At 43.7% G+C, this 26171-nt stretch overlaps 1 protein-coding gene across 3 annotated transcripts in view; it reads left to right on the top strand.

The window, feature by feature from the left end:
• The first annotated feature begins 57 nt into the window (after nt 1-57).
• LOC117080005 (protein NPAT) overlaps nt 58-26171 on the top strand; it is a 65284-nt gene continuing 39170 nt past the window's right edge. For 2 of the 3 annotated variants that reach the window (XM_033204464.1, XM_033204462.1), the window contains exon 1: nt 58-228. In XM_033204464.1, coding sequence (XP_033060355.1) covers nt 189-228 — 40 coding nt within the window. In that variant the 5' untranslated portion in view covers nt 58-188. The remainder of the gene's footprint in view (nt 229-26171) is intronic. The other variant, XM_033204463.1, reaches the window with a different exon arrangement.

The raw sequence follows: 26171 nt of genomic DNA, 5'->3' as shown, positions 1-26171 counted from the left end.
GGCGGGTTTCATTTCGGCGCCTTTCTTTCTCTGGCAGAAGCGATTGGCTGGCGTAAAGCGAAAGAGGCGGGACAAATTGCCGCGGGTTCAGTACCGCCACTGGAACCGGGAGATGCGGCGCAGGAGCTGTCGCTGTGTTTGCTTTAACCTGAGTCTTGTTCCTTATTGTGGTTCCTGCTACGGTTTTGATGATGTTGTTACCTTCGGACGTAGCCCGGCTTGTATTGGGTAAGCGCGGGCGCGGAAAGGAGGGTTATTGGCCCCCGCTGTGCCGGACACAAGGACCTTTGAGGCCAAAGGTTTTCCCTGGGTGGGGAAGCTTTGGGGTTTTGCCTCCCAGCTTACGAGTTGATACTGGCGGTGATTCTTCGTCACTCGGAGGTTCTAGGCAGCCTAAGCCTCTTTGTATGTAGATGCTTCTCTTCAGAGGCTGCGTGACGAGGGGAAGGCCGAGGGGAAGCTCGAGGTGGAACACCTGGGGCAGGATTCGGAGGGAAAGTCAGGCCTCCACAGCTAATTAGGACCCCTGAAAGAGCGTTTGTCCGCATGACGGACGAGTTGCGTGTGCTTCAACCTTGGGCGCGCTTTCGGTGGTTCATTGCTGGGACCAAAATAGGGCAAAGAGGGACTTCCCCGGCCCCCCATCTTTGTAGGGAGACCTTCCTGCCGCCCTTTTAATTACCCGCCCTTATAAGTACGAATTTGGGAGTAAGGGTGATCTTCCTTCTCCATCCTCCACGCAATACGTCGTCCAGTGTAGAGATGGGAAATGCTACTTGCATATTTTAAAACAGCAATTCCTATACCTTTGATCAGCAAAAAATTTCAGAGGGTTAATTGCCTTAAATTAGTTGAACGTTTTCTAGCCCTAATTTTACCTTCATTTGAGGAGGGGTGGTTTGTGGGTCACTTGTCCGTCAGGGTGTATTGTCTGTGTGAGAAACGGGTTTTGTTGTTTGTCCCCTGAAAGAATAAAGAGGATTGTACTACAGGGGACGAGAGTCACGTAAAGCTCAAAATCCGAGCCAGTGATTTACAGACGTCGTATGCGACGTCCTTAAAAGTAAATGGCAAGCATCTGTGATGAAATCTCCCGTAGTATTCGCAGCCATTACTACCATTATTTTATTGTTCGGAAAACCCATTTGTCTTGGGCCTCCTTTAAATGCCCAGCGCTGTCCACAAAAATTTTATTTGCGTAGGGCTCTTGATAAGCACATTTTGCAGGAAACGTTAAACGGAACTGGTTCCACCATCCATTTTTGAAGAAACTAATGACAAGTTTAATGTTTTGTTAGTGTCTGGTTAATCTTTTGCTTAAGAATTCTGAGTTTTGGCAGTTTGGTAATCTAGTTGAGTTTCGGTAACTGTAGTCTTAAACATGATTTCTCAGCCTCAGTACTGTTAACATTTTGGGCCTCATAATTCTTTATTGTGGGGAGCTATCCTGTGCTCAAACATTGTAGGATGTTTAGCAGCATTCCTGGCTTCTATTCACTAGATTACAGTAGGACACCGATTCCCCGCCCTGCCCTTACCCAGTTGTGATTAGGGAAAATGTCTGTAGGTGTTGCTAGTATGTCCCCTGGAGGGCAGAATCATCCCTAGTTAAGAAAGTCCTAAGAAAGCAGTATCATTTTCTAATTGAAATAATTCGCATCAGTTTGTGAGTATTCTTTCTCCACAAACCAGCTACTCTGCTGACTTCCTGCTTTTCATTTAATGGACAAAAAACGCCAGCCATGGTTTTCTTACTTTAAAAATCTTTGTCATTCACATTCCATTTTCACTGCTACCAGTCCCGCGATGTGCCTGCCATTACTTCTCTTTTGGACTTCTGTCATGGCTTCCCCGATAGTTGTCCTTGCAATTCATTTTATTTACTGCTGTCACAAATCTCCCTGAAGCGTTCACACTATACCTTTTATTCTCAAAGTTGAGATAAGTCTCTTCTTACTAAAAATTTCAAATGTGCAGGAGTATACAATACAAAAAAAAAGCCTCCCCATGCCTAATGCTCTTACTTTTGTTATTTGTCATTATACATCTTAAATATATACATATCGTGTGTATCTTTCTCATATCAGGTTTATTATTTACTCATGATTCTTCTATCAGTACCCCCTCCCCATCTTCAGCTCTTCTTGTTATTGGCCCCTTCATAATGTTTTTTCCAGCAAATCTTTTGGGTGCTTAATGTGTTCCAAACACTATGCCAATTGCTGAACATAGAGAAGTAAGTTTTCTCCCCTTAGTGTTCAGATAATTAGGGTTTTTTTTACTCTTAAACATACACACACACAAAAACACTTTTCTGGACCCCAGTAGACATTAGACACAACTTAAACAGGACGTTCTGGCTGATGTTCTGTGTCACCCTTTCACAAGTCAAATGTATTCAAAGAACAAAGAATTCCATTAGTTGCTGTTCTTCACCTACTTTTATCCTTCAGGATACTGCCCTCTGACTTTTGCATCTCACCACTCCACTTAAGTAGCCCTTGTTGCCTTGTTGGGATTTCACAAAATGTATGGGCCAGAATACATCAAAGTGTTGTTTATTGCCTCTGGGCTATCAGTTCAGTTTTTATCCATTTATTCAAGGTGATCTGTGGAACTGATCCTACTTACCTCTCCAGCTTGATCTCAACTTCTTAACATCTGCTTTATGCCACAGACATGCCAAACGAATTGAAGTTTCTTTGGATATTCTTATATATATTCTACTTCTCTTTGTCTTCCCAGTACACTTGTATTCAAGGTTCGGGTCACACCTGATCTCTGAAACTTCATTCAGCAAATACAGTTAGTACTTTCTTAAATGTTGCCACAGCGTTGTACTTCTGTTACAACTTTATCATGTCTTATTGTAGCTGTGTGTTTACTTTTTTTGATAAAATATACATAACAAAATTCACCATTTTAAAATGTATAGTTCTTAAAGTCCAAAATAATGAGTTTGTTGTTGTTTTTGTTTTTATTGTATAGATCAGTAGTGTTAACTGTGTTGACATTGTTCTACAACCATCACTACCATCAGTTTCTGGAACTTTTTCATCTTCCCAATTTGAAACTTGCTTTTTTGTTTTATTAGTAGTCTTAGTCATGGATGAATGGACAAGCTTCAAGAGTTCTGGGAGTCCCCAAAACTATCATCTGTAAAGGTTTTCTTAAATAGATTTGTTACCTTCTGTATGAGACAGTATGCATTAAAAAAAATAGAAACCACTCTGAGTATTTAACATGGAAAGATTTAATGAGAGAATTGGTTACACTGGTGAGAGAAAAACTTAAGACACCCAGCAGCTTACAACTAAGGCATCTCAATGGTTAGTGACAGTAGGAAGCCACTATGCTAATGATAAGGAGAGAGGAAGCAACCAAGAGGCTGAGTTGACTGTGTGGAACATGGAAGACTTGCCTTATGAGGGAGCGGTAGTCATAGAGGAGACTACTGAGGCAGAAAGGGAATGGGGAGAAAATGTGGCTGCTCCTCCTGCCCTCCAGCCTCCCACCAGTGCTTCCTATTTACTGAGCCCAGTCAGTAGCAGGCTGACAAGAGCTTGGGGAACATTGCCTATATAGAGTCAAGCTTTATGTCATAGAGTAGAGAGCAACAGAAGAGTCAAGAACGTATTTGAAGTCAAACAGGACCAGAACTGACACACCCCTAACAGGTCAAGAGCTGCTGGTTCTATTCACCTTTATATCACCAAAACATAGATATTTAATAAAACATTTGCAAAAGTATGGCTGTGATTATGACACTCCCCTTTGTTTATTGAATAATATATGTACTCCTTGCTGTCTAAAACTTTTCATGATCCTTACCCGCTTTGTCTTTTCTGTTGTATCTCCAACTCTTCCCCTTCATAAACTGTACTGCATCCAAACTGGACATGTTCCCCAAATATGCTTGCATATATGCTTTCTGTCAGCTTCTTTGGGATTCCCAGCCATCCTTCAGAACTCATCTGCACCTTCAAACGTCACATAATTTCCAAGCTTAGTAGTGGTTCCTCCAGCCCCTCCCTTCTCGTGAAGTAAATCAGCTCTATTTTCTTACCATTTTTGCTTTGCATCACAGTTATTTGTGTATATATCTTCTATCTCCAAGTAAGTTGTAACTTTATAGACAGAAACCTTGTCTCTGTTATTTATGGATCTAGTAATATAAGGCACCATAAGGTAAGGCTTCCTAAGAATTATTTGCATGCTTAAAGGACATTAAATTACTAATCTTTCTAGGGAAATAGTAGAATATGTGAAGGAAATGTTTTCACATAGCGTGCTTTACTATCTCTTGCTTGCTTTAAACCTCTCTTTTTATCTTTCCCTCTCTACAAGTAGGAAGAAAAAATACTCCTTTTTTTTTTTTTTTTTTTTTTTTGAGACGGAGTCTCGCTCTGTCGCCCAGGCTGGAGTGCAGTGGCCGGATCTCAGCTCACTGCAAGCTCCGCCTCCCGGGTTTACGCCATTCTCCTGCCTCAGCCTCCCGAGTAGCTGGGACTACAGGCGCCTGCCACCTCGCCCGGCTAGTTTTTTGTATTTTTTAGTAGAGACGGGGTTTCACCATGTTAGCCAGGATGGTCTCGATCTCCTGACCTCGTGATCCGCCCGTCTCGGCCTCCCAAAGTGCTGGGATTACAAGCTTGAGCCACCGCGCCCGGCCAAATACTCTTCATATAGTTAGGATTTTATCCTTTCTTCTCTTTTTCAGTTGTGTTTACTCTTCAGTTTATTTAGTTACTCATTACTACCTCCACTTATAATAAAAGTAGGCTGAAGATAGTATTATGTTAAGAAAGAAACTCAAGCATACTTTCTTACCTATTCGGGCAACTTAGTAAGTTTACACAAAAAAAATACATTTCTTTTATTCTTAAGTTGTTTTTAGGAATAAGAGGAAAAAACGGTAATAACTAATATTAGTTATATGATAACCATTTGTATTATACTGATAAGAGATGATTAGTGCCTAGTTTGTATTTTCTGTTTTATTAATTTATTTATTGAGGTGGCGTTTCACTCTTGTCATCCAGGCTGGAGAGCAGCAGCGAGATCTCGGCTCACTGCAACCTCCACCTCCCGGGTTCAAGTAATTCTCCTGCCTCAGTCTCCCAAGTAGCTGGGATTACAGGCGCTTGCCACCACGCCCGGCTAATTTTTGTATTTTTAGTAGAGACGAGGTTTCACCACGTTGGCCAGGCTGGTCTGGAACTCCTGACCTCAGGTGATCCACTCGCCTTGGCCTCCCAAATGCTGAGATTACAGCCATGAGCCACCGTACCAGGCCTGTATTTTCATCATGTTTGGATTTTCATTCATCTAACATCTGAGATTTAGAATTAATTTGTGCCTAAAATTTCCCATTACCTGACTGAGAATTGGTTATAGTCAGATACTTAATGATGATAAATAAACATTTTGTAGGCAGATACTAATCATATATATATAGTAAGGACTAATTTAATAGCATTAATAGGTTCAATAGGATCTTGAAAACTGCAACTTTAAGCAAAATGATATATAATCAAACTAATTTTACCATAGGCTAACTGATAAAAGAATTTCTTCAGCATATTTTTGGTCACAAAAATATCACCACACTTGTAAAGTCCAAAACGCTTCTAATATTAAACATTGAAATAAATGTAAGCTATACATACATTTAAGAAGGATTAATAAAAACAAGATAATTACTTACCCAATTAGTCCAGTTCAAGGTTGCAGGTAGCTAGAGCCTATCCCAGCAGCTTAGGGTACAAGACAGGAACTAACCCGGGGCAGGATGTCATTCTGTTGAAGGGAGCACTCCCACACTCACATACATTCACTGACGCTCACATTATAATAATTTAGACACACCTTTTAACAACATGCACATCTTTGGAGTGTGGGAAGAAACTAGTGTACTTGGAGAAAACCCATGCAGGCATGGGGAAAATGTGTAAACTCCATACATAACAGTGTCCTCGGCCAGAAATTGATTTTTTTTCCTCATCAGCAATATAAGAAAAACATTGAACAAAATGATGGTATTTGAGGACTTGGTATATGATGATCAATGAATATGAGAGTAGTCAACTATGTACTACATTGTTTTGGAACTTTTGGGACGCAACTAAACCAGAATACATCAAGTCTAATCTAAAATGAGAACTCAAGATTGCCAAAGTTGAGTATATTTCTAAGAGCAGAAGGTAATGTATCCTAGATGTTACTATTTTGAGATGCATTATAACTTAAACACTTATTATAGAAGTAATCTATCCTTTAACAGTCTCATCTCGTGTGTGCTATGCAGAGGTATAATGTTTTATGAAATGCCACGAATTATCTGTGATGATTCCTTTCCTGGTTACGCTAGCACAAATGACAGTATTTTTCTGAAAAAGGTTAACTGTATCACTGTATTCTGTCTAGGGCATTGTTTCTCAACCTTTATTTCATTACACAGCTTTAAGGAAACTTCTTAGGCTTTTTTTTTTTTCCCTGACCCTCCTCCCCACATGAAATTGTAATGTTTTAGTGTCATAAGTATATTGTATATGTTTATATATCATGTATATCTGTGATTTATGCATAAAAAGAGGGAGGGAGATTTTCTTCATTGCTCCCTGTCCCAGAACCAATTTTCACCCTCTTAGGACAGTATCACTCCTTTTGAGAATGCATGGTCTAGGGAAAAGCAAATCTACTTCAAGGTAGATATAAATCTACTGCAGATCTATAGTATATTTTAATACCACCATCTATCAGATGTCCCCAAGTGACTGAATGCATCTAGGGTGATAAGTACTTGAAACTCCACCAGGAAAAGGAAGTATATTTGAGGTCTTCAATTTAAATCTTGAAGCATACGAGGGAAAAGCTCCAACTGTCCTAATTTCAAGGTGATTCTAATAGTTTATAGATGTTTTAAATTTTTGTGTTTACAAAAAGCTACTAACAGCTAACTCACCTATTCCAAATATTATAATTGTCAGAAAGCCAGCCATCATAAAAATTACTTTTCAGCCAGCTGTAGTTTTCACAAAAAGGGAAGAAAACTTTGCATTGTATCTTTGATCTAATTAATTTCACATCTGTGATTTGATGTTCAATGATAGAAAGATTGAAGTCATGTTATCTGAGATAAAGCTTTCTTCAGATATCCAAATGTTTTCTCCAAAACACAATGCCATTGGGTTTTGATGTGTATGTTTGTTTGTTTCTTCTTATTAGCAAGAGATTGGAAAACAGATTCATCCACTCTAAGTAGAGAGTGGTGAGTTGATTCCCAAATCACAGCTAGGGTGTTGCCTGTAATGAGATGACCATATTCTTGCCCTTTGTTTTTTAAAACCTTGGTGTAGAATGACTTCGTAGGCCATCTTATTAGTTTTTTCACCTGTTGGACCTGGTTAACGATACAGTTCCAGGTGAAGAGAGTAGACCCTTATAAAGTTGGAAGAGATCTTAGAAATAATTTCTTTTTTTATCTTTTAAGTTCTGGGGTACATGTGCAGTTTGTTATATAGGTAAACTTGTGTCATAGCGGTTTGTTGTACATATTATTTCATCACCCAGGTGTTAAGCCTAGAGCCCATTAGTTATTTTTGCTGATCCTCTGCCTCCCACCCTTTACCATCCAGTAGGCCCCAGTGTGTGTTCTTCCCTCTATGTGCCCATGCGTTCCTATCATTTAGTTCCCACTTCCAGTTTTAGTAGCTAATGAATACTTGTTCACAATTATGTCAGCACTGAGATAAGTGTACTTCAAAGGAAAGTATAAGGGAATACTTATAAATATTAAGTAATACCTGTAAGGGAATATTTAGTAGTGGGGAATAGGGAGTATTTTTACTAAACTGTGAAGAATGAGTTGAAGATAGCTAGGCTGAGAAAAGATTAGCTGCCCAAGCAAAGGAAATAGAATATACAGTGGCCTTGAAATACAATCAATGGTATATCTGTGGGACTGAAAGACCAGTCTGGCTGGAAGCAATAAAATGGCAAAACATAGGCTGAAGAGGAAATTAGGGTACGAAGCAAGTAGAACCTCATACGACACGTTAAAAATTTGGAATCATAGGCCGGGTGCAGTGGTTCACACGTGTAATCCCAGCACTTTGGGAGGCCTAGGCAGGCAAATCACCTAAGGTCAGGAGTTCCAGACCAGCCTGGCCAACATGGCAAAACCCTGTCTCTACTAAAAATATAAAAATTAGCCAGGCATGGTGGCACGCATCTGTAATTCCAGCTACTTGGGAGGCTGAGGCAGGAAAATTGCTTGAACCTAGGAGGCAGAGGTTGCAGTGAGCCAGGATCGCACCATTGCGCTCCAGCGTGGGTGACAAGAGCAGGACTCCAACTAAAAAGAATTGGAATCATATTTTTTTTCATCGAGATATGATGCACACACTACAAGATATGAAATTGGTTGGTTTTCAGGGTATAAAAATCCAGGATATTTGTGGATTCATAATGTGAAGATATCACCACTTATTTCAATATTTCCATCACTCCAAAGAGAATCCTTATACTGTTAAGTCACTTCCAATTCCCCCTTCCCCTGTCCTCTGCCAACCACAAATCTACTTTCTGTATCTATACATTTGCCTTGCCTGGACATTGCACATTAATGAAATAGAATTTTGGCTTTTTGCCGGGCGCAGTGGCTCAAGCCTGTAATCCCAGCACTTTGGGAGGCCGAGACCGGCAGATCACGAGGTCAGGAGATCGAGACCATCCTGGCTAACACGGTGAAACCCCGTCTCTACTAAAAAAAAAAAAATACAAAAAACTAGCCGGGCGAGGTGGCGGGCGCCTGTAGTCCCAGCTACTGGGGAGGCTGAGGCAGGAGAATGGCGTAAACCCGGGAGGCGGAGCTTGCAGTGAGCTGAGATCCGGCCACTGCACTCCAGCCTGGGCTACAGAGCGAGACTCCGTCTCAAAAAAAAAAAAAAAAAAAAAGAATTTTGGCTTTTTGTGTCTGACTTTCACATAGCAGAATGTTTTCAGCATTATTCCATGTTGTAGCAGATATTAGTACTTCATTCCTTTTTATAGCTGAATATTTCATTATATGAATATGCCATATTTTGTTTGTCCATTCATTAATGGACACTGTTATGAAGAACGCAGGCCAGGTGTAATGGCTCACCCTATAATCCCAACACTTGGGAGGCCAAGGCAGGAGGATTGCTGGAAGCCAGGAGAGCGAGACCAGCCTGGGCAGCATACTGAGACACCCCATCTCTACCAATAAATAAGTAATTAGCTGGGCATTTGTTTGGTGGTACATGCCTCTAGTCCTAGCTACTGGGGCGGCTGAAGTGGGAGGATCAGCCCAGGAGTTCAAGGTTATAGTGAGCTATGATTGTGCCACTCTGCTCCAGCCTGGGTGACAGAGTAAGACTCTGTCTCTGAAAAAAAATTAACTGACCATAAATGTTTGGATTCTATGCTTCAGAATTGACTAGATAAATAAGATCTGGATTTTTTATTTTGTTTCACTAATTTATGTGTCAAACTTCATGCCAGTATATCGTCTTGATTACTGTAGCTTCATAGTAAGTTTTGAAATTGGTTAAGTGTAAGTGCTTCAACTTTTTCTTCATTTTCAAGAATTATTTTGGCTATTCCAGCCCCCTTGTATTACCTTAAGAGTTTTAGGATCAGTTTGTCAATTTGTGCACAAAAGGCAGTTGAGATTATGATAGGAATTGTGGTGAATGTATAGGTGAATTTTGGGAGTATTGAATTTTTAACAGTATTGAACCTTTCGGTCCATGAACACAGTATGTCTTTGCATGGATTTAGGTCTTTACATTCCTCCATTGATGTTTTCCAGTTTTTAGTATGCAAGTCCTTTACTTTTGTTAAACTTATTCCTAAGTATTTTATTTCTTTTGATGCTATTGTAGCTAGCATTGCACTCTTAATTTTTGGTTGTTCATTGCGATTGATTGACTTTTATATATTCATTGTGTATTCTGCAACCTTGTTGAAGTCATTTATTAGCTCTAATAGTTTTTGTTTTGTTTTTGAGACAGAGTTTAGCTCTTGTTGCCCAGGCTGGAGTGCAATGGCTCAATCTCGACTCACCACAACCTCTGCCTCCCAGGTTCAAGTGATTCTCCTGCCTCGGCCTCTGGAATAGCTGGGATTACAGGCATGTGTCACCTTGCCTAGCTAATTTTGTATTTTTAGTAGAGCCAGGGTTTCTCCGTGTTGGTCAGGCTGGTTTTGAACTCCCGACCTCAGGTGATTTGCCGGCCTCGGCCTCCCAAAGTTCTGGATTACAGGTATGAGCCACCATGCCTGGCCTAGGGAGGTTTCTTCTTTTTTTTGAGACAGAGTCTCGCTCTTGCCCAGGCTGGAGTGCAGTGGCACCATCTCGGGTCATTGCAACCTCCACCTCCCTGGTTCAAGTGATTCCCCTGCCTCAGCCTCCCTAGTAGCTGGGATTAAGGTGGACGACACCATACCCAACTCATTTTTTTGTATTTTTAGTAGAGACGGGGTTTCACCATGTTGGCCAGAAGTGGTCTTGAACTCCTGACCTCAGGCAATCTGCCTGCCTTGGCCTCCCAAAGTGCTGGGATTATAGGCACAAGCCATGGTGCCAAGCCTCTAATAGTTTTTTTAATGGCTTCCCTAGGATTTTCTATATAAGACATGTCATCTGCAAATAGGGGTAATCTGACTTTTTCCTTTCCAATCTGGATGCTCTTTTTTTTTTTTTTTTTTTTTTTTGAGATGGAGTCTTGCTCTGTTGCCCAGGCTGGAGGGGAGTGGCACTGTCTCAGCTCACTGCAACCTCTGCCTCCCGGATTCAAGCGATTCTTCTGCTTCTGCCTCCTGAGTAGTTGGCATTACAGGCATGCAACACCACACTGACTAATTTTTATATTTTTAGTAGAGACGGGGTTTCACCATGTTGGGCAGTCTGGTCCGGAACTCCTGACCTCAGGTGATCTGTCCACCTCGGCCTCCCAAATTGCTGGAATTACAGGTGTGAGCCACCACACCCACCCTGGATGCTTTTTATTTCAAGTTTTTTCCTAATTGCCCTGCCTAGAGGATACATGCGATGTTTAGTAGAAATGACAAGAACAGACATTCTTACCTTTTCCCTGATCTTATGGGGAAAGCTTTGAATTTTAAACCATTGAAGATGATGTTACTTGGCTTTTTTTTTTTTTTTTTTAGTAGATACCTCTATCAGGTTGAGGAAATTTCCTTTTATTTCTAGTGTTTTTATCATGAAAGGGTGTTGGAATTTGTCTTTTTTGGTTTCTTTGGTAGTGTTTTGTTTTGTTTTGTTTTGTTTTGCTTTTGAAACAGGTTCTTACTCTGTCATCCAGGCTGGACTACAGTGGCATGATTATGGTCCACTGCAGCCTCAGCCTCCCAGGCTAAAACTATCCTTCTACCTCACCCTCCCAAGTAACTGGAACTATAGGCATGTGCCACCATGCCCAGCTAAATTTTTAATTTTTTGTAGAGATGGGGGGTCTCACTGTATTGTCCAGAATGGTTGGATTTTGTTCAGTTGCTCTTTTTCCATGATAATGTGACTTTTATGTTTTACGCTGTGAATATAGTATATTACACTGATTTATTTTTATTCAACCAACCTTGCATTACTGCATTAAATCCCACTTGGTCATGGTGCATCACTGTTTTTCATATGTTGCTGGATTTTAATTGCTAGTGTTTTGTTAAGGATTTGTTTTTCCTGGAGACAGGGTCTCACTCTGTCACCTATTCTGGAGTGCAGTGGCACAATCATGGCTCACTGCAGCCTTGACTTCCCAGGCTTAAGTGATCCTTCCATTTCAGCCTCCCGAGTAGCTGGGACCACAGGTGCACACCACCATGCCCAGCTGACTTTTGTATTTTTTGTAGAGATGATGTTTTGCCATGATGCCCAGGCTGGTCTGGAACTCCTGAGCTCAAGCAGTCCTCCTGCCTTGGCCTCCCACAGTGCTACTCTCGCCCTACAGGCGAGAGCCACTGTGCCCACCCTGTTGAGGACATTTATGTTCACTTTGTTTCTTTTTTTTTTTTTAGACAGAGTCTCGCTCTGTTGCCAAGCTGGAATGCAGTGGTGTGATCTCGGCTCACTGCAACCTCTGACTCCCTGGTTCAAGCGATTCTCCTGTCCCAGCCTCCCAAGTAGTTGGAATTACAGGCACACACCACCAGACCCAGCTAATTTTTGTATTTTTAGTAGAAACGGGTTTTCACCATGTTGGCCAGAATAGTCTCGATCTCCTGATCTCGTGATCCGCCTGCCTCGGCCTCCCAAAGTGCTAGGATTATAGGTATGAGCCACTGACCCCGGCCCCTGTGTCCACTTTCATAAGGAATATTGGTGTGTAGTTTTGTGATGTCTTTCTCTGGTTTTGCTGTCAGGGTAATATTGGTCTAAAAGAATGAGTTGAGAAGTCCTCTCCTACTATTTCAAAAAGAGTTTGTAAAGGATTGGTGTTTCATTCTGTGTTTTGTAGAATTCACCAGTGAGGGCATTTGATCCCAGCTGGGCTTTTCCTTATGAGAAGTTTCTTTATTACAAATTCCGTTTCTTTACTTGTTATAGGTCTATTCAGGTTTTCTGTTTCTTCTTGAGTCAGTTCTCGTAGTTTGGGTCTGTTAGTCCCTTCTTGTGTTTCTATGAAGAAATACCTGAGAGTGGGTAACTTATAAAGAAAAGAGATTTAATTAGCTCACAGTTCTTTAGGTTTTGCAGGAAGCATGGTGCTGGCATCTGCTTGCCTTCTGGAGGCCTTGGGAAGCTTAACAATCATGGCAGAAGGTGAAGGGGAAAGCTGGCCTCTCACATGGCAAGAGTGAGAGCAAGAGAGAAAGAGGTGTCACACACTTTTAAATGACCAGGTCTTGTGAGAACTCACTATCTCAAGGATAGCACCAAGGCATGAGGAATCTGCCCCTGTGACCAAAACACCTCCCACCAGGCTCCACCTCCAACATTGGGGATTACAATTCAAGGTGAGATTTAGCAGGAGCAACATCTAAACTATGTGAGGGTCTTTCTAAGAATTACCCATTTCATTTAGATTCTCTAAATTGTTGAGATAACAACTGTTTATACTATTACTTTACATTCCCATTTATTTCTATAATACTGATAGTAATATCCTCTCTTACTTTTCTGATCTAGTATAATGTGAGTACTCTCTTTTTTTTTGGTTGGTCTAGCTATAGAATTGTCAACATTGTTGACCTTTTCAGGGAACTAGCTTTTGTTTTTATTCATTTTTCTCTGTTTTTGTTTTGTTTATTTATACTCTGCTTATTTCCTTCTGCTTTGCTCTTTTTCTAGTTTCTTAAGGTAGATGATGCGATTATTGAATTTTTTTTTTTTTTTTTTTTTTTTTTTTTTGAGATGGAGTCTCGCTCTGTCACCCAGGCTGGAGTGCAGTGGCGCGATCTCCGCTCACTGCAAGCTCTGCCTCCCGTGTTCATGCCATTCTCCTGCCTCAGCCTCCCGAGTAGCTGGCACTACAGGTGCCTGCCACCACACCCAGCTAATTTTTTGTATTTTTAGTAGGAGCAGGGTTTCACCGTGTTAGCCCGGATGGTCTCGATCTCCTGACTTCGTGATCCACCCGCCTTGGTCTCCCAAAGTGCTGGGATTACAGGCATGAGCCACCTCGCCTGGCCCAATGTGGTTATTGATTTTAAATTTTAAGGTTTTTGTTTGTTTGTTTTGAGACAAGATCTCAGTCTGTTGCCCACACTATAATGCAGTGGCACGATCATAGTTCACTATAACCTTGAACTCCTGAACTACTGGGACTATAGGCACATGCCAGCACACCTACCTAAAGAGACTTTTTTAGACACAGGCTCTTGAACTCCTCACCTCATGGTACCCTCCTGCCCCAGCCTGCCAAATAGCTGGGATTATAGGTGTATGCCACCATGCTTGGCTTCTCTTTTATTTATTTATTTTATTTATTTTTGACATGGAGTCTTGCCCTGTCACCCAGGCTGGAGTGCAGTGGCACGGTCTCGGCTCACTGCAGCCTCCACCTCAGGATCACCCAATTCTCCTGCCTCAGTCTCCTGAGTATCTGAGATTACAGGTGCCTGCCACCATACCTAGTTAATTTTTTGTATTGTTAGTAGAGATGGAGTTTGCCGTGTTGGCCAGGCTGGTCTCGAACTCCTGATCTCAGGTGATCTTCCTGCCTCAGCCTCCCAAAGTGCTGAGATTACAGACGTGAGCCACCGTACCTGGCATCTCTTTTTTAAACACAAGTGTGTATAGCTGTAAATTTTCCAGTGTGCACTGCTTTAATTGCATCTCATAAATTTATTGACACTTATTTCATATCCTAATATATGGTCGACGCTGGAAAATGTTCTATTTACAGTTGAGAAAAATACGTATTATGCTGTTTTTGACTGGAGTGTTCTATAGATATCTGGTAGGTCTAGTTGCTTTGCAGTTTAAATTTTCTGTTTATTAATCTTCTGCCTAGTTGTTCTATGTATTACTGAAAGTGTGGTATAGAAGCCTTCAACTTTTATTGTTGAATTATCTGTTTCTCCCTTCCCTTCCATGAGTTTGCTTAATACTTTGGGCTCAGTTAGGTGTATTTGTGTTTTTAAGTGTTATTTCTTTTTTTTTTTTTTTTTTTTTTTTTGAAGATAGGGTCTCACCCGGTTGCCCAGGCTGGAGTGCAGTGGTGCCGTCATGGCTCACTGCAGGCTTGACCTCCTGGGCTTAAGCTGTCCTCCTACCTCCGCCTCTAGAGCAACTGGAACTACAGGTGCACACCACCAAGTCCAGCTAATTTCTAAAAACCATAGAGGTGGTTTCTCACTAGGTTTCCCAGAATGGTCTTGAACTCCTAGGCTTAAGCGATTCTACCGCCTCAGACTCCCAAAGTGAGCTACTGCACCCAGCCATTGTTATCTTTTTGTGGATTGACCTTTTTTGTCGTTATCTTTGTCTCTAGTAACAATATTTGTCTTAATATCTACTTTGATACAGGTTGAGTATCCCTAATTCAAAAATTCAAAATGCTTCGAAACCAAAACTGTTTGAATACCAACATGAACCTCAAAGGAAATGTTCATTGGAGCATTTCAGATTTTCAGATTATCAATGCTCAACTTAAGTATAACGCAAATGTTCCAAAATCTGAAACACTTCTGGTCCCAAGCATTTCAGATAAGGGATACTCAACCTGTATTAATATAACAACTTTAAGTCTTACTTGATTACTGGATAGTATAATCCAGTAATCTTTACTATCCTTTTACTTTCACCCTGTTTGTGTCTTTGAATCAGTCTGGAGCAGCTGGTGCCAAGACGCCAGCTGCAGTGCTGGAGGTGTGGCCAGGGCTGTGTGCTCCACAGGGCGGCAGGAGCTGGAAACAGATGGGTGCCCTGTCCCCTTCCAGGTTGGATGAGCAGGAGCCCTGCCCTCCCAGGTGCAGCTGCAGCTGTGGAGCAGGCATCCCTGCACTCTCTGGGGCCCAGGAAGCCCCCCTTTCCCCACAGGCTTGGAAGTGCCTACTCCCACTGCCTGGCCTCTCCCCGCTCCCAGTGTCCACTCCAATTTCAGAGTAAAATTGAGGCTGAGCCTACTGCTGTCAGGACCTGGCCGGGTGTGTGCACACTAGGGACAGCACCAAAACACCAGCCTCATGCTGCCTTGGTCCGCCTCCGTACTTTCAGCTCTGGTGAGCACATGAAGGAGGCCGAGAGTAAGGCTGAAGGCAGCTTGGCATGGACCTGCCCCTTGGCATGAACAGCCTAAGCACTGTGAGCACCTTAGATGTCAGGTTGATGGTGGCAGGAGGCAGATGGTCACCTAGGCAGAAAGGGGTGGGTCCCCAGTGAAGCCACACCTTCAAGCCAGAGACATCTAAAGCCTGGGGGCCAGACTGCAGATCCAATGCCCAGAGTGAGAGTTTATGGTGCTTTTTCTGGGCCCACCCGTGGCTGCCCATGGACCCATCAGCACATACTTCCTTCCATATGAGGCCTGTAAAAACCCCAGACTCAGCCAGACTCACAGAGATGTTGGGACTACCAGTTGTGAGAAGGAACTACTCACTATGCGTCTCCTCTACACTGAGAACTGGTCACTTGTTGGGACAACCTGCCTGCAGAAAGGAGCTACCCACTGCAGGTTTCTTCTCCACTGAGAGTTAGACACTCGTCAGGATGACCTGCCCGCAGAAAGGAGCTTCCCACTGCGGGTCTCCTCTCTGTTGAGAGCTGGACACTGGTCAGGATGACCTGCCTGTACAGAAAGGCACTGCAGAAAGGAGCTTCCCACTGTGGGTATCCTCTCCCCTGAAAGCTGGATACTCTTGGGGACGACCTGCCTATGGAAAGGAGCTAACCACTGTGGGTCTCCTGAGGGCTGTTCTGTCACTCAGTGGAGCTCCTCTCCGCCTTGCTCACCTTCCAGTTGACCATGAACCTCATTCTTTCTGGACGCAGGATAATAATGTGGGACCCACTGAAAGGCGGGACTGAAAGATCTGTAAAACAAACAGGGGTGAAACATGCCCCCTCGCTCACCACGTTGCAGACAATGAGAAGGAAAGAAGAGCTGAGGCCCTTTGGGGAGCCCAGACCTAAGAGCTCCCCAAACCTGGGCTGTGACACCCTCTTTGGGGCTCTGGGGTTCTTGATGTCTCCAAGCTTCAGGGTGCCACTGCGTTCCCCAGTGCCCACAGTGGAAGCCACTGTGGTGTGCCTGATCCAGATGCAACCTCACAGGGAGCTATTGCCTGGATGTGCCCACCCACTGTATCCAGCATGCCTGGCTATGCTCAGTGGCTGGACCCCGCGCTCACTCATACACCCCCTCACTGCTTCATGCCTGGCTCACCCCTAGCAGGCATGGGATTAGGCCCAGTAGCATGAGCCGAACACAGCCTGCTGGGCCAAGTGAGCGGAACAAGCCCAGCAGACCCTAGCAAAACTCAGGCAAAGGTACCACCAGCCACAGGAGTTTCAAACTGGAAAAGCGACACCCTAAGGATCCTATAACAACAGCATATAGTTGGATCATGTTTTTAAGGTCATAGAAATTACACCTTCATACATTGTATGCCCATATTGTTGTACACAGTTATCTTTTTAAGCAGAGATGGGGAAGAAAGTTTACATACAACAAATGCTTATACTCTTTTATTTTTATTTATTTATGTATGTATTTATTTTTGAGACACAGTCTCACTCTGTCACCCAGGCTGGCATGCAGTGGCATGATCTCGCCTCACTGCAGCCTCCGCCTCCCCACTTCAAGAGGTTCCCATGCCTCAGCTTCCCAAGTAGCTGAGATTACAGGCGAGTCCCACCATGCCTGGCTAATTTTTTTGTATTGTTAGTAGAGGTGGGGTTTTGCTATGTTGGCCAGATTGGTCTCAAACTCCTGGCCTCAAGTGATCCACCCGCCTGAACCTCCCAAAGTGCTGGGATTACAGGCATGAGCCACTGCACCTAGCCTATACTGCTTTATATCATGCTGTTACCAAGTTACTCTCCAATGTCATCTCATTTTAGCCTGAAGGAGTCCCCTTTTAGTATTTCTTACAGGGAAAATCTGCTAGCAACTAATTCTCTTAGTTGTTTATCTGATAACATATAATTTTTAAATTTTAATTTGGAGTCTTGCTAGATATAGAATTCTTCCTTGAGGCTGGATGTGGTGGCTTACTCCTGTAATCCTAGCATTTTGTGGGGGCCAAGGTGGGAGGATCACTTGAGGCTAGGAGTTCAAGACCTACTTAGGCAACATATAGTGAGACACCATCTCTATTAAAAAATTGTTTCTTTTAATTAGCCAGGCATAGTTGTCAGTACCTGTTATCCCAGCTACCTGGGAGACTGGAGGTGGAAGTATCATTTGAGCCCCAGCATTCAAAGCTACAGTGAGCTATAATGGTGTCACTGCTCTTCAGCCTGGGCAACAGAGACCCTGTCTCAAAAAGAAAAAAAAATTATTGGTTGACCTTTTTTTGCTATCAGTTTTTTATCTTTTTTCTTCAACAATCAAAGTAAACATCAGGTCTTTGAATATCATCTCACTACTTCTGGTTTCTGATGAGAAATCAGCTGTCAGTCTTACTGAGAAACCCTTGTTATATATATGTTGAGTTGTTTCTCGCTGCTTTCACAATTTTTTTTGTCTTCATATTTTCAGTTTTATTATGGTCTAGGTATGGATCTCTTAGTTTATCCTACTTGGAGACTGTTGAGCTACCTTCATGTGTAGATTAAGTTTTTTCTCAAATTTGCACATTTTTGGAAATTCTTCAAATATTCTTTCTGGCATTTCTTTTTTTTTTTTTTTGAGACGGAGTCTCGCTCTGTAGCCCGGGCTGGAGTGCAGTGGCCAGATCTCAGCTCACTGCAAGCTCCGCCTCCCAGGTTTACGCCATTCTCCTGCCTCAGCCTCCCGAGTAGCTGGGACTACAGGCGCCCGCCACCTCGCCCGGCTAGATTTTTGTATTTTTTTTTAGTAGAGACGGGGTTTCACCGTGTTAGCCAGGATGGTCTCGATCTCCTGACCTCGTGATCCGCCCGTCTCGGCCTCCCAAAGTGCTGGGATTACAGGCTTGAGCCACCGCGCCTGGCCTCTTTCTGGCATTTCTATCGTTCTAGGATTTCCATTATGCTTATGTTGGTACACTTGATGGTGTCCCTTAGGTTTCTGAGACTCTGTTCACTTTTCATCATTCTGGATTTGTTTCCATTCCTCAGATCAAAGGACTGTTACAACTCTGTCTCCTTCGTGCCATCCATAAGGCAGCAAATGATAGGGGGCTGTGTTTCAGCTCATATGTGTTACACCTCGTTCAGTCCCACTGCCCTGCTCTGACTTGTGGCTCCTGGGCCTGCTTGACCCTGCCACTGTTTCCTGTCATATGGGGCGGCTGTCCGGTCCTGGCGAAGGTGGGGAGGGCTGCAATGTTACAGCCCCTTTCCCACCAGCAGGTTCTGGGGTCTTGTCCCACATCCAAGAAGAATAAGGTTACACAGACAGGAGAGACTGAGCAAGGTGGAAAACGGTTTTTATTGAGCAGCAGAACAACTCTCAACATGAGAGGGGACCCAAAGCGGATAACCCTCTGTGTGATAGAGGGCCCAGAGGTAGGTAGCCCCCACATGTGGCTGAGTCTAGCGTTTTTATGGGCTCAGAATGTGGGAGTGCATGTTGAATGGTCTATGGGCGGGCCTGGAAAAAGCATAATTGGTTTGGCCTTAGGCATCAAGGAAGTTCTCATTCTAGTTGTGGACTCTGCCTGGAACTGGCATCCAGTTTTCAGGTTTCAGGCTGTCTTTGACTTGAATGTTGGGTTTCACCATGTACCTGCCCCTGTCTGCCTGGGAATTTGTCTCGCTGCTATCAATCCTCCCTCTGAAGAAGTACATCTAACTGCCATTAGAATGAGGACAATGACCACAATTGCTGCTTTCTGTTGACAGGGGTGCTGTTTTGCAAAAACGGCAGTCCGATCTCTCTCAGAGGCCTAAGAGTTCCTAGGAAAAGGGAGCCATCATCTGAGGCTCCATTTGCATGACCATATGGAGTTTGATGATCTCTAATTGAGAAGAAACAAATTTTACAAGGAGGTTAAATATGTATGGACCAAATAGTATATTATACAAAGAGGAGCTAGAAGGGAAAAATGTAGTCCCAAAGATAACAGAAATAAGAAGCCAAATACACTAAACATGCTGAAACAATGTTATGGCTAGAGCTGTTTCACCCTGGTGAAAGAAATTAAATCTTGTATGGGGACAGTTAAACTTCAGAAGAAAAATAACTGTTTAGGGGAGTATATAATCCCTTGGGAGTTCAGGATTAAGGGGTCCTTGGCAAAGATCCCTTGTGGGGAAAAGAACTAGGGTGAGAAGAGCAAGCATAGGAGAGACTATAAAGAGGATGTCCATGATAGGTTAATGACACTTAACCTTTTGTCATATTTAGCTTGAGGTCTCTGGTTTTTTCTTTTCTTTTTTTTTTTTTTTTTTGAGGCGGAGTCTCGCTCTGTCGCCCGGACTGGAGTGCAGTGGCCGGATCTCAGCTCACTGCAAGCTCCGCCTCCCGGGTTTACGCCATTCTCCTGCCTCAGCCTCCCGAGTAGCTGGGACTACAGGCGCCCGCCACCTCGCCCAGCTAGTTTTTTTGTATTTTTAGTAGAGACGGGGTTTCACCGTGTTAGCCAGGATGGTCTCGATCTCCTGACCTCGTGATCCGCCCGTCTCGGCCTCCCAAAGTGCTGGGATTACAGGCTTGAGCCACCGCGCCCGGCCGTCTCTGGTTTTTTCACACTGGTACTTTGGGTACTGTTCCAGGTCAACAGAGGTAATTCCGTCAGTTTTCCTAGGCCTTTACTCCAACATAATGAATCTAAGAATCTTTTCCAGTGACATTTACTGGCGTAGGAGTAGAAAGAAGTATGGTATAAGGTCTCTCCCGGTGCAGACCTGGAGAGGGAGAGAGGATAGAAAGTGCCTTTACCCAGTACTATGTCCCCTGGGTTGAATAGAGATGGCCTTAGTTCACAGAATTGGGCCTCTGACAGTTGTTTCAGTTCCTATTGGAAATGGGCCAAAGATGTTATACATGTAATCTAATCAGAGGTTTCTTGGTCTAGCAAGAAATCATTGGTGAGAAAAGGTCGTCTGTATATCATTTCGAAGGGAATTAAACCCAGCTTTGTAGGGGTGTTTCTAACATGTAGTAGGGCTATGGGAAGAAGAGTAATCCAGGACAGATGAGTCTCCCAAGACAATTTTCTGTGGTACCTTTTGATAATGTCATCTGTCTTTTCTACCTTTCCTGAAGATTGTGGCCTCTAAGCACAATGAAGATAGTATTATATGCCTACTGCCTTTGAGACCCCCTGGGTGACAGCCGCCTTGAAGGAAGGGCCATTATTACTCTGGAGGTGTTTAGGAAGTCTAAAGCAAGGAATTACATCATTAATTAGTACTTTTATCACGTCAGAAGCTTTCTCTCTCCAACATGGAAATGTTTCTACTCAGTTAGTGAAATTATCTACCCACACTAGGAGGTATTGGATGCCTCTTGTCTTCCGCATGGGGTGAAATCTGTCTGCCAGTCTTCCCCTGGGTAACCTCCCATTATTTGGGTTCCAGAAGGGAGAAGATGTTGCTTGAGGGGATTATTTCTAATACTAACAAGTATTTCTAATACTTCTAAGGCAAGTCTCACAAACATTAGTGACCTGTTTGACCATTTTTAGCAGATATTTACCTGAAAACATTTGGGCCAATTGATAGGTTTTATTCTTACCTAGGTGGAGGGCTTGCTGAAGGATTTTAAGAACTTTTAAGAACTACCTGGCCGGTAGCTGGTTTATAAAGTTTGCTGTCCTCTGATTTTAACCATCCTGAAGGCTAAAAGATGTGTCCCTGAGAGATGGCTCATTCTATTTCTACAGGAGAATATTGAGGTTTTATTTCCCTTGGAGCCCTCCCAGATCAGAGGGGCCTCAAGTGGATCAGAAATCTGGGGCCCTCTTGTTGCCAATTTAGCTGCTTGGTCTGCCAACTTAGTTCCTCAGCTATTTCATCTGTTCGCTTTTAGTGGCCTTTACAATGTATTATTACCACTTCCCATGGAAGGAAAACTGAGGGTAATGATCTCTTAATTTCCTGGTGGTATGAGAGACCTATTAGCTGTGAGGAAGTCCCTTTCTTTCCAGATAGTGGCATGGGCAGGGAGGACTAGGAAAGTGTACTCAGAATGAATATAAATGTTAACTGCTTTCCGTTTGCTTAGTTCACCCTTGTGAGGGCCGTTACCTCAGCTAGTTGATCACTTGTGTCTGAGGAGAGAGGCATGCTATCAATAATATCATTTAGGGTGACTATTGCATATCCTGCTTTATGGATCCCTTATTCCACAAAAGAACTTCCATCTGTGAAGAGAGTCCAGTCTGGGTTCTCTAAGGGGGTTTCTTCGAGGTCCTCTCTGGCCGCATAGGTTTCCCCTACTATCTGTTCGCAGTCATGTTCAAGCTCCCGAGCTTTCTCTGAGAGGAAAGTTGCTGGGTTTAGGGAGGGACAGGTTCTTAACTGGGCTGCAGATCTCTCTAATAGCACAGCTTAATATTTGAGGAGACAGTTGTCCACTACCCAGAGCCTCCCCTTAGAAGACAGCAGTCCTGCCATATTATGTGGGGTATAAATGGTTACGTTGTACCCCATGGTTACCTTAGTGGCCTCTGGTACTGACAAGGTTACTGCTGTGACTGCCTGGAGGCAGACTGGCCATCCTTTAGCTACCAAATTAAGTTCCTTGCTTAGGTAACCTACAGGTTTCTTGGCTGGACCTTGGGCCTGAGTTGGAACTCCCTGGGCCATTCTCTTCCTTTCTGATACATAAAGATTGAATGTCTTCCCTATGGGAAGACTAAGGGCTGGTGCCTCAAGCCAGGCTTGTTTCAGTTGGTCAAAGGTCCTTTTAGCCTCTGGTTCCCAAATTAGGGAGTGAGTCTTAGTCGCCTGAGTCTCCTTTATTGTGTGATATAAGGAACAAACTATTTCACCATACCCGGGTATCCATAGTCCTGTAATCCCCAAGAATCCTCTCAGTTCCTTGAGGGTTTGGGGGAGGGGAAAAGAGGAGATGGACTTAATCCTTTCTTCACGTAGTTCCCTGGTCCCCTCTGACAAGACTAGACCTAGGTACTTCACTGAAGTCTGACAGAGCTGAGCCTTAGATTTTGAGACCTTATATCCTCTGTTAGCCAGAAAATTAAGACAAGCCTTACGCTCCCCCTGAGACTTCCTTAATTGGAGCGCAAAGGAGAATATCATCATCTACATGTTGTAAACCTGAGGATAAAGAAACTCAGATCTTTTGACAACACTTGCCCAAACAGCTGGGAGCTGTCTTAGAACCTCTGTGGTAACACCATCCAGGTTAGCTGTGTAGTCTGGTTGGATGGATCCTTGAATGCAAACAAATACTGGCAGTTGGGGTGTAATGGTATGCAGAAAAAAGATGTGCTTTAGGTTCAGGACTGTGAACCATTTAGTTCTCCCAAGTATTTGAGTTAGTAGGGTATAGGGATTAGGAACCACCATATGGATTGGAACCACATCCTCATTAATAAGGCAGAGGTCTTGGACCAGTCTCCTTCCTTTATTGTGTTTTTGTAAATCCAGTATCAGAGTATTACAAGAGCTGTTGCAGGGTTTAAGGAAGCCCTGCATCCTTGAGTTATCAGTGATGGCTTCTAGCCCTTTTCTAACTTCTGATTTTAGGGGATATTGTCTCTGGTTAGAGAAGGTGGGATCCTTAAGGTGGACCCAGACCAGTATGGCAATTATGGCTGCACCAATTTTCCTTTGAGTTGCCCAGACTTCTGGGTTAATTAATATCTGTCTGCACTAAGGTGAGACAAAGAGTCTGTCCTGGAGCCATAAGGATGGTGGGTCCCATACCAGCTAAAATAGCCCTGCCTAGCAGAGGAGTTGAGCTTTCAGGCATGATTTAGAAGTCATGGGTAGGCCGGGTGCAGTGGCTCAAGCCTGTAATCCCAGCACTTTGGGAGGCCAAGACGGGCGGATCACGAGGTCAGGAGATCGAGACCATCCTGGCTAACACAGTGAAACCCCATCTCTACTAAAAAATACAAAAAAAAGCTAGCCGGGCGAGGTGGTGGGCGCCTGTAGTGCCAGCTATTTGGGAAACTGAGGCAGGAGAATGGCGTGAACCCGGGAGGCGGAGCTTGCAGTGAGCTGAGATTGGGCCACTGCACTCCAGCCTGGGCGACAGAGAGAGACTCCGTCTCAAAAAAAAAAAAAAGTCATGGGTAAACAAAAGGTCACCTCAACTATAACTAAGGGGTTGGGAAAAACATCAGATTAAAGGCTTTCCTGAGACGTCCCTAACAGTCATACTAAGAAAGGAAGGGAGGACTGACCTAATAAGTTGCCTCCCAAGAGGGAAAAAAATCAGTCCCTTACATAGCAACGCTCCCTGTAGTCACAGGACTATGCTGACTCCTGACACGGTTGGGGCTGGGGAGGGGAGGGCAGGAACAACTTAAATGCAGGGAGGGGAGGTTGCCTGAGGGAAATAGCCTCTTGCCCGATGCAAATGGGTTCCTTCAACAGGTGAAAGAAAACTCATTCATTACATCCTTCTTCTAAGAACAGAAAAAACCAAGTTTTCTGAATTACACTGCTGATGACTAAGCAAAATGCTCATTCCACTCAGTAGTGTTGTCACTGTGGTTTGCAACAACACCCTTAATGTTGTATATGAAGACGAGATAGGAGCCAGGAAAGAAAGAAAATGCTATAGGAAAGACTGGAGGTCTTGACTGACACCTGAACGGGCTTTTGGGGATTGGGGCCAGTCCAGGAGCCTTTGGGTAACACTGAGGTGTAGCCTCAGCCAGATGCCTTCAGTTGTCCGAGGACCTTATTCTGATCCTATGCAATGGCTAGACCTCTGTGAAGGGAGACTGGATTGAAACAAAGCCAACATTCCCACTACCTGAGGGTGATGGCAGAGGCTTGACAAAGTCTTCCCCGGCAAGCCTGTCCTTTGCAGCTGTGCCATTCGCTCTTAACTGGCTAATAGAGGTCCAGTGCTTCATCCATTTTCGGAAAAAAATGTGAAGGCAAGAAGCCTCAGAAATGAAAGTGTAAGAGGTCCACTCTTACCCTTCCACAGATCCCAGACAAGCCTCCAGAAATGACACAGGATTCATTCAGTGCCGCTGTGCTGACCAGCATCTCCGTGGCCTGTGGCACACCTATCTGGGCCTCACTCACCTCTACGCTCACTGCTGGGCCCTCTGCCCACTCGACCCAGCAGACTGCTTCTGGCTCGGATTCCATGCCCACTGCAGCTCTGCATTCAGCCCACAACTGGTCCAGTTGTGCCATGATTGTCTTCTACCTTGGGAGCCGGCATCTGGATGAGGGTGACATAGCAGGACCCAGAAACTTGGAGATACCAGCAACCACAGAGCCCCAGCTGTTGCCCAGGGAGTCCCCAAGGACCATTACAACTCTCTCTTCTTCCCACCGCCCATAGCATGGCAAACGGAGGTGGCAGGGGAACGCATGTTTCAGCTCCTTTGTGTTACAGCTCGTTCCATCCTCCTACCCTGCTTCAGTCTACGGTTCCTGGACTGGCCCAGCCTCACTGCTGCTTTCTGTCGGGTAGCTGCCCAGTGCCAGCAGAGGGCTGGAGGGCTACAGTGTTAGAGTTCCTTTCACCACCATTCAGCAGGTTCTGAGATCTTGTCCTGCGTTTAAGAAGAATGAGATTATGCGGACAGTGGAGAGTGAGCAAGGCAACAGCTCTCGACATGAGAGGGAACCCAACATGAGTAGACCTCCATGTGAGAGGGGATTCCAAAGGCGTGTAGTCCCCATGTGTGGCTGAGTCTGAGGTTTTTATGGGCTCAGAATGGGAGAGTGCAGGCTGATTGCTCCATGGATGAACCTGGAAAAAGCACCATTTGATTGGCTAAAAGACATCGAGGAAGTTCTCACTCTGGTCATGGACTCTACACAGAACTGTCAGTCCAGTTTTCAGGCTTCAGGCTGTCTTTGGCTTGAAGGTTGTCAGGTTTCACCGGGTACCCTACCCCGTCTGCTTGGGAGTTTGTCTCCTGCTCTCATCAACTGTATTATTTCTTTATTCATATTTTCTATTTGGTGAGAGATTATTCTCGTAGTTTTCTAGACATGGATTCCTTTAGTTTTTCCAACTTATTTAAAAATAGCTCATTTATAGTCTCAAGTCTAACGTCTGGATTTCCCTGGGCAGACTTGGTTTTTTGACTCTGTATGAGCCATACTTTCTTATTTCTGTGTGTATATCATAATATTTTGTGAAAAAATTGGATGTTTTAAATAATGTAATGCGACAACTCTTGGAATTAGATTTTTCTTCTTCCGTGTTTGTTGTTGTCTTAGCTGTTGCTGTTTGTCTAGTGAGTTTGCTGAACTAATTTTATGCAGTCTATATTCTGTGAAGAGTTGGTACTCTATGATTGGATGATGATTTCCTTAACTACTGGGAGCAAATAAATATCCCATTGTTTGCCAAGGGGGTCTTTGTGTGCGTTGGGGCATGCTTTAGTTCAGCCAAGCAGTTGACCCACTCTGCCTTAACCTT

Source organism: Trachypithecus francoisi, unplaced genomic scaffold (genome assembly GCF_009764315.1).
Source record: "Trachypithecus francoisi isolate TF-2019V2 unplaced genomic scaffold, Tfra_2.0 Lachesis_group8, whole genome shotgun sequence".
NCBI classification, from domain to species: domain Eukaryota; kingdom Metazoa; phylum Chordata; class Mammalia; order Primates; family Cercopithecidae; genus Trachypithecus; species Trachypithecus francoisi.
The sequence above is the reverse complement of the archived record's forward strand: the minus strand, read 5'-3'. Positions and strand labels throughout refer to the sequence as shown.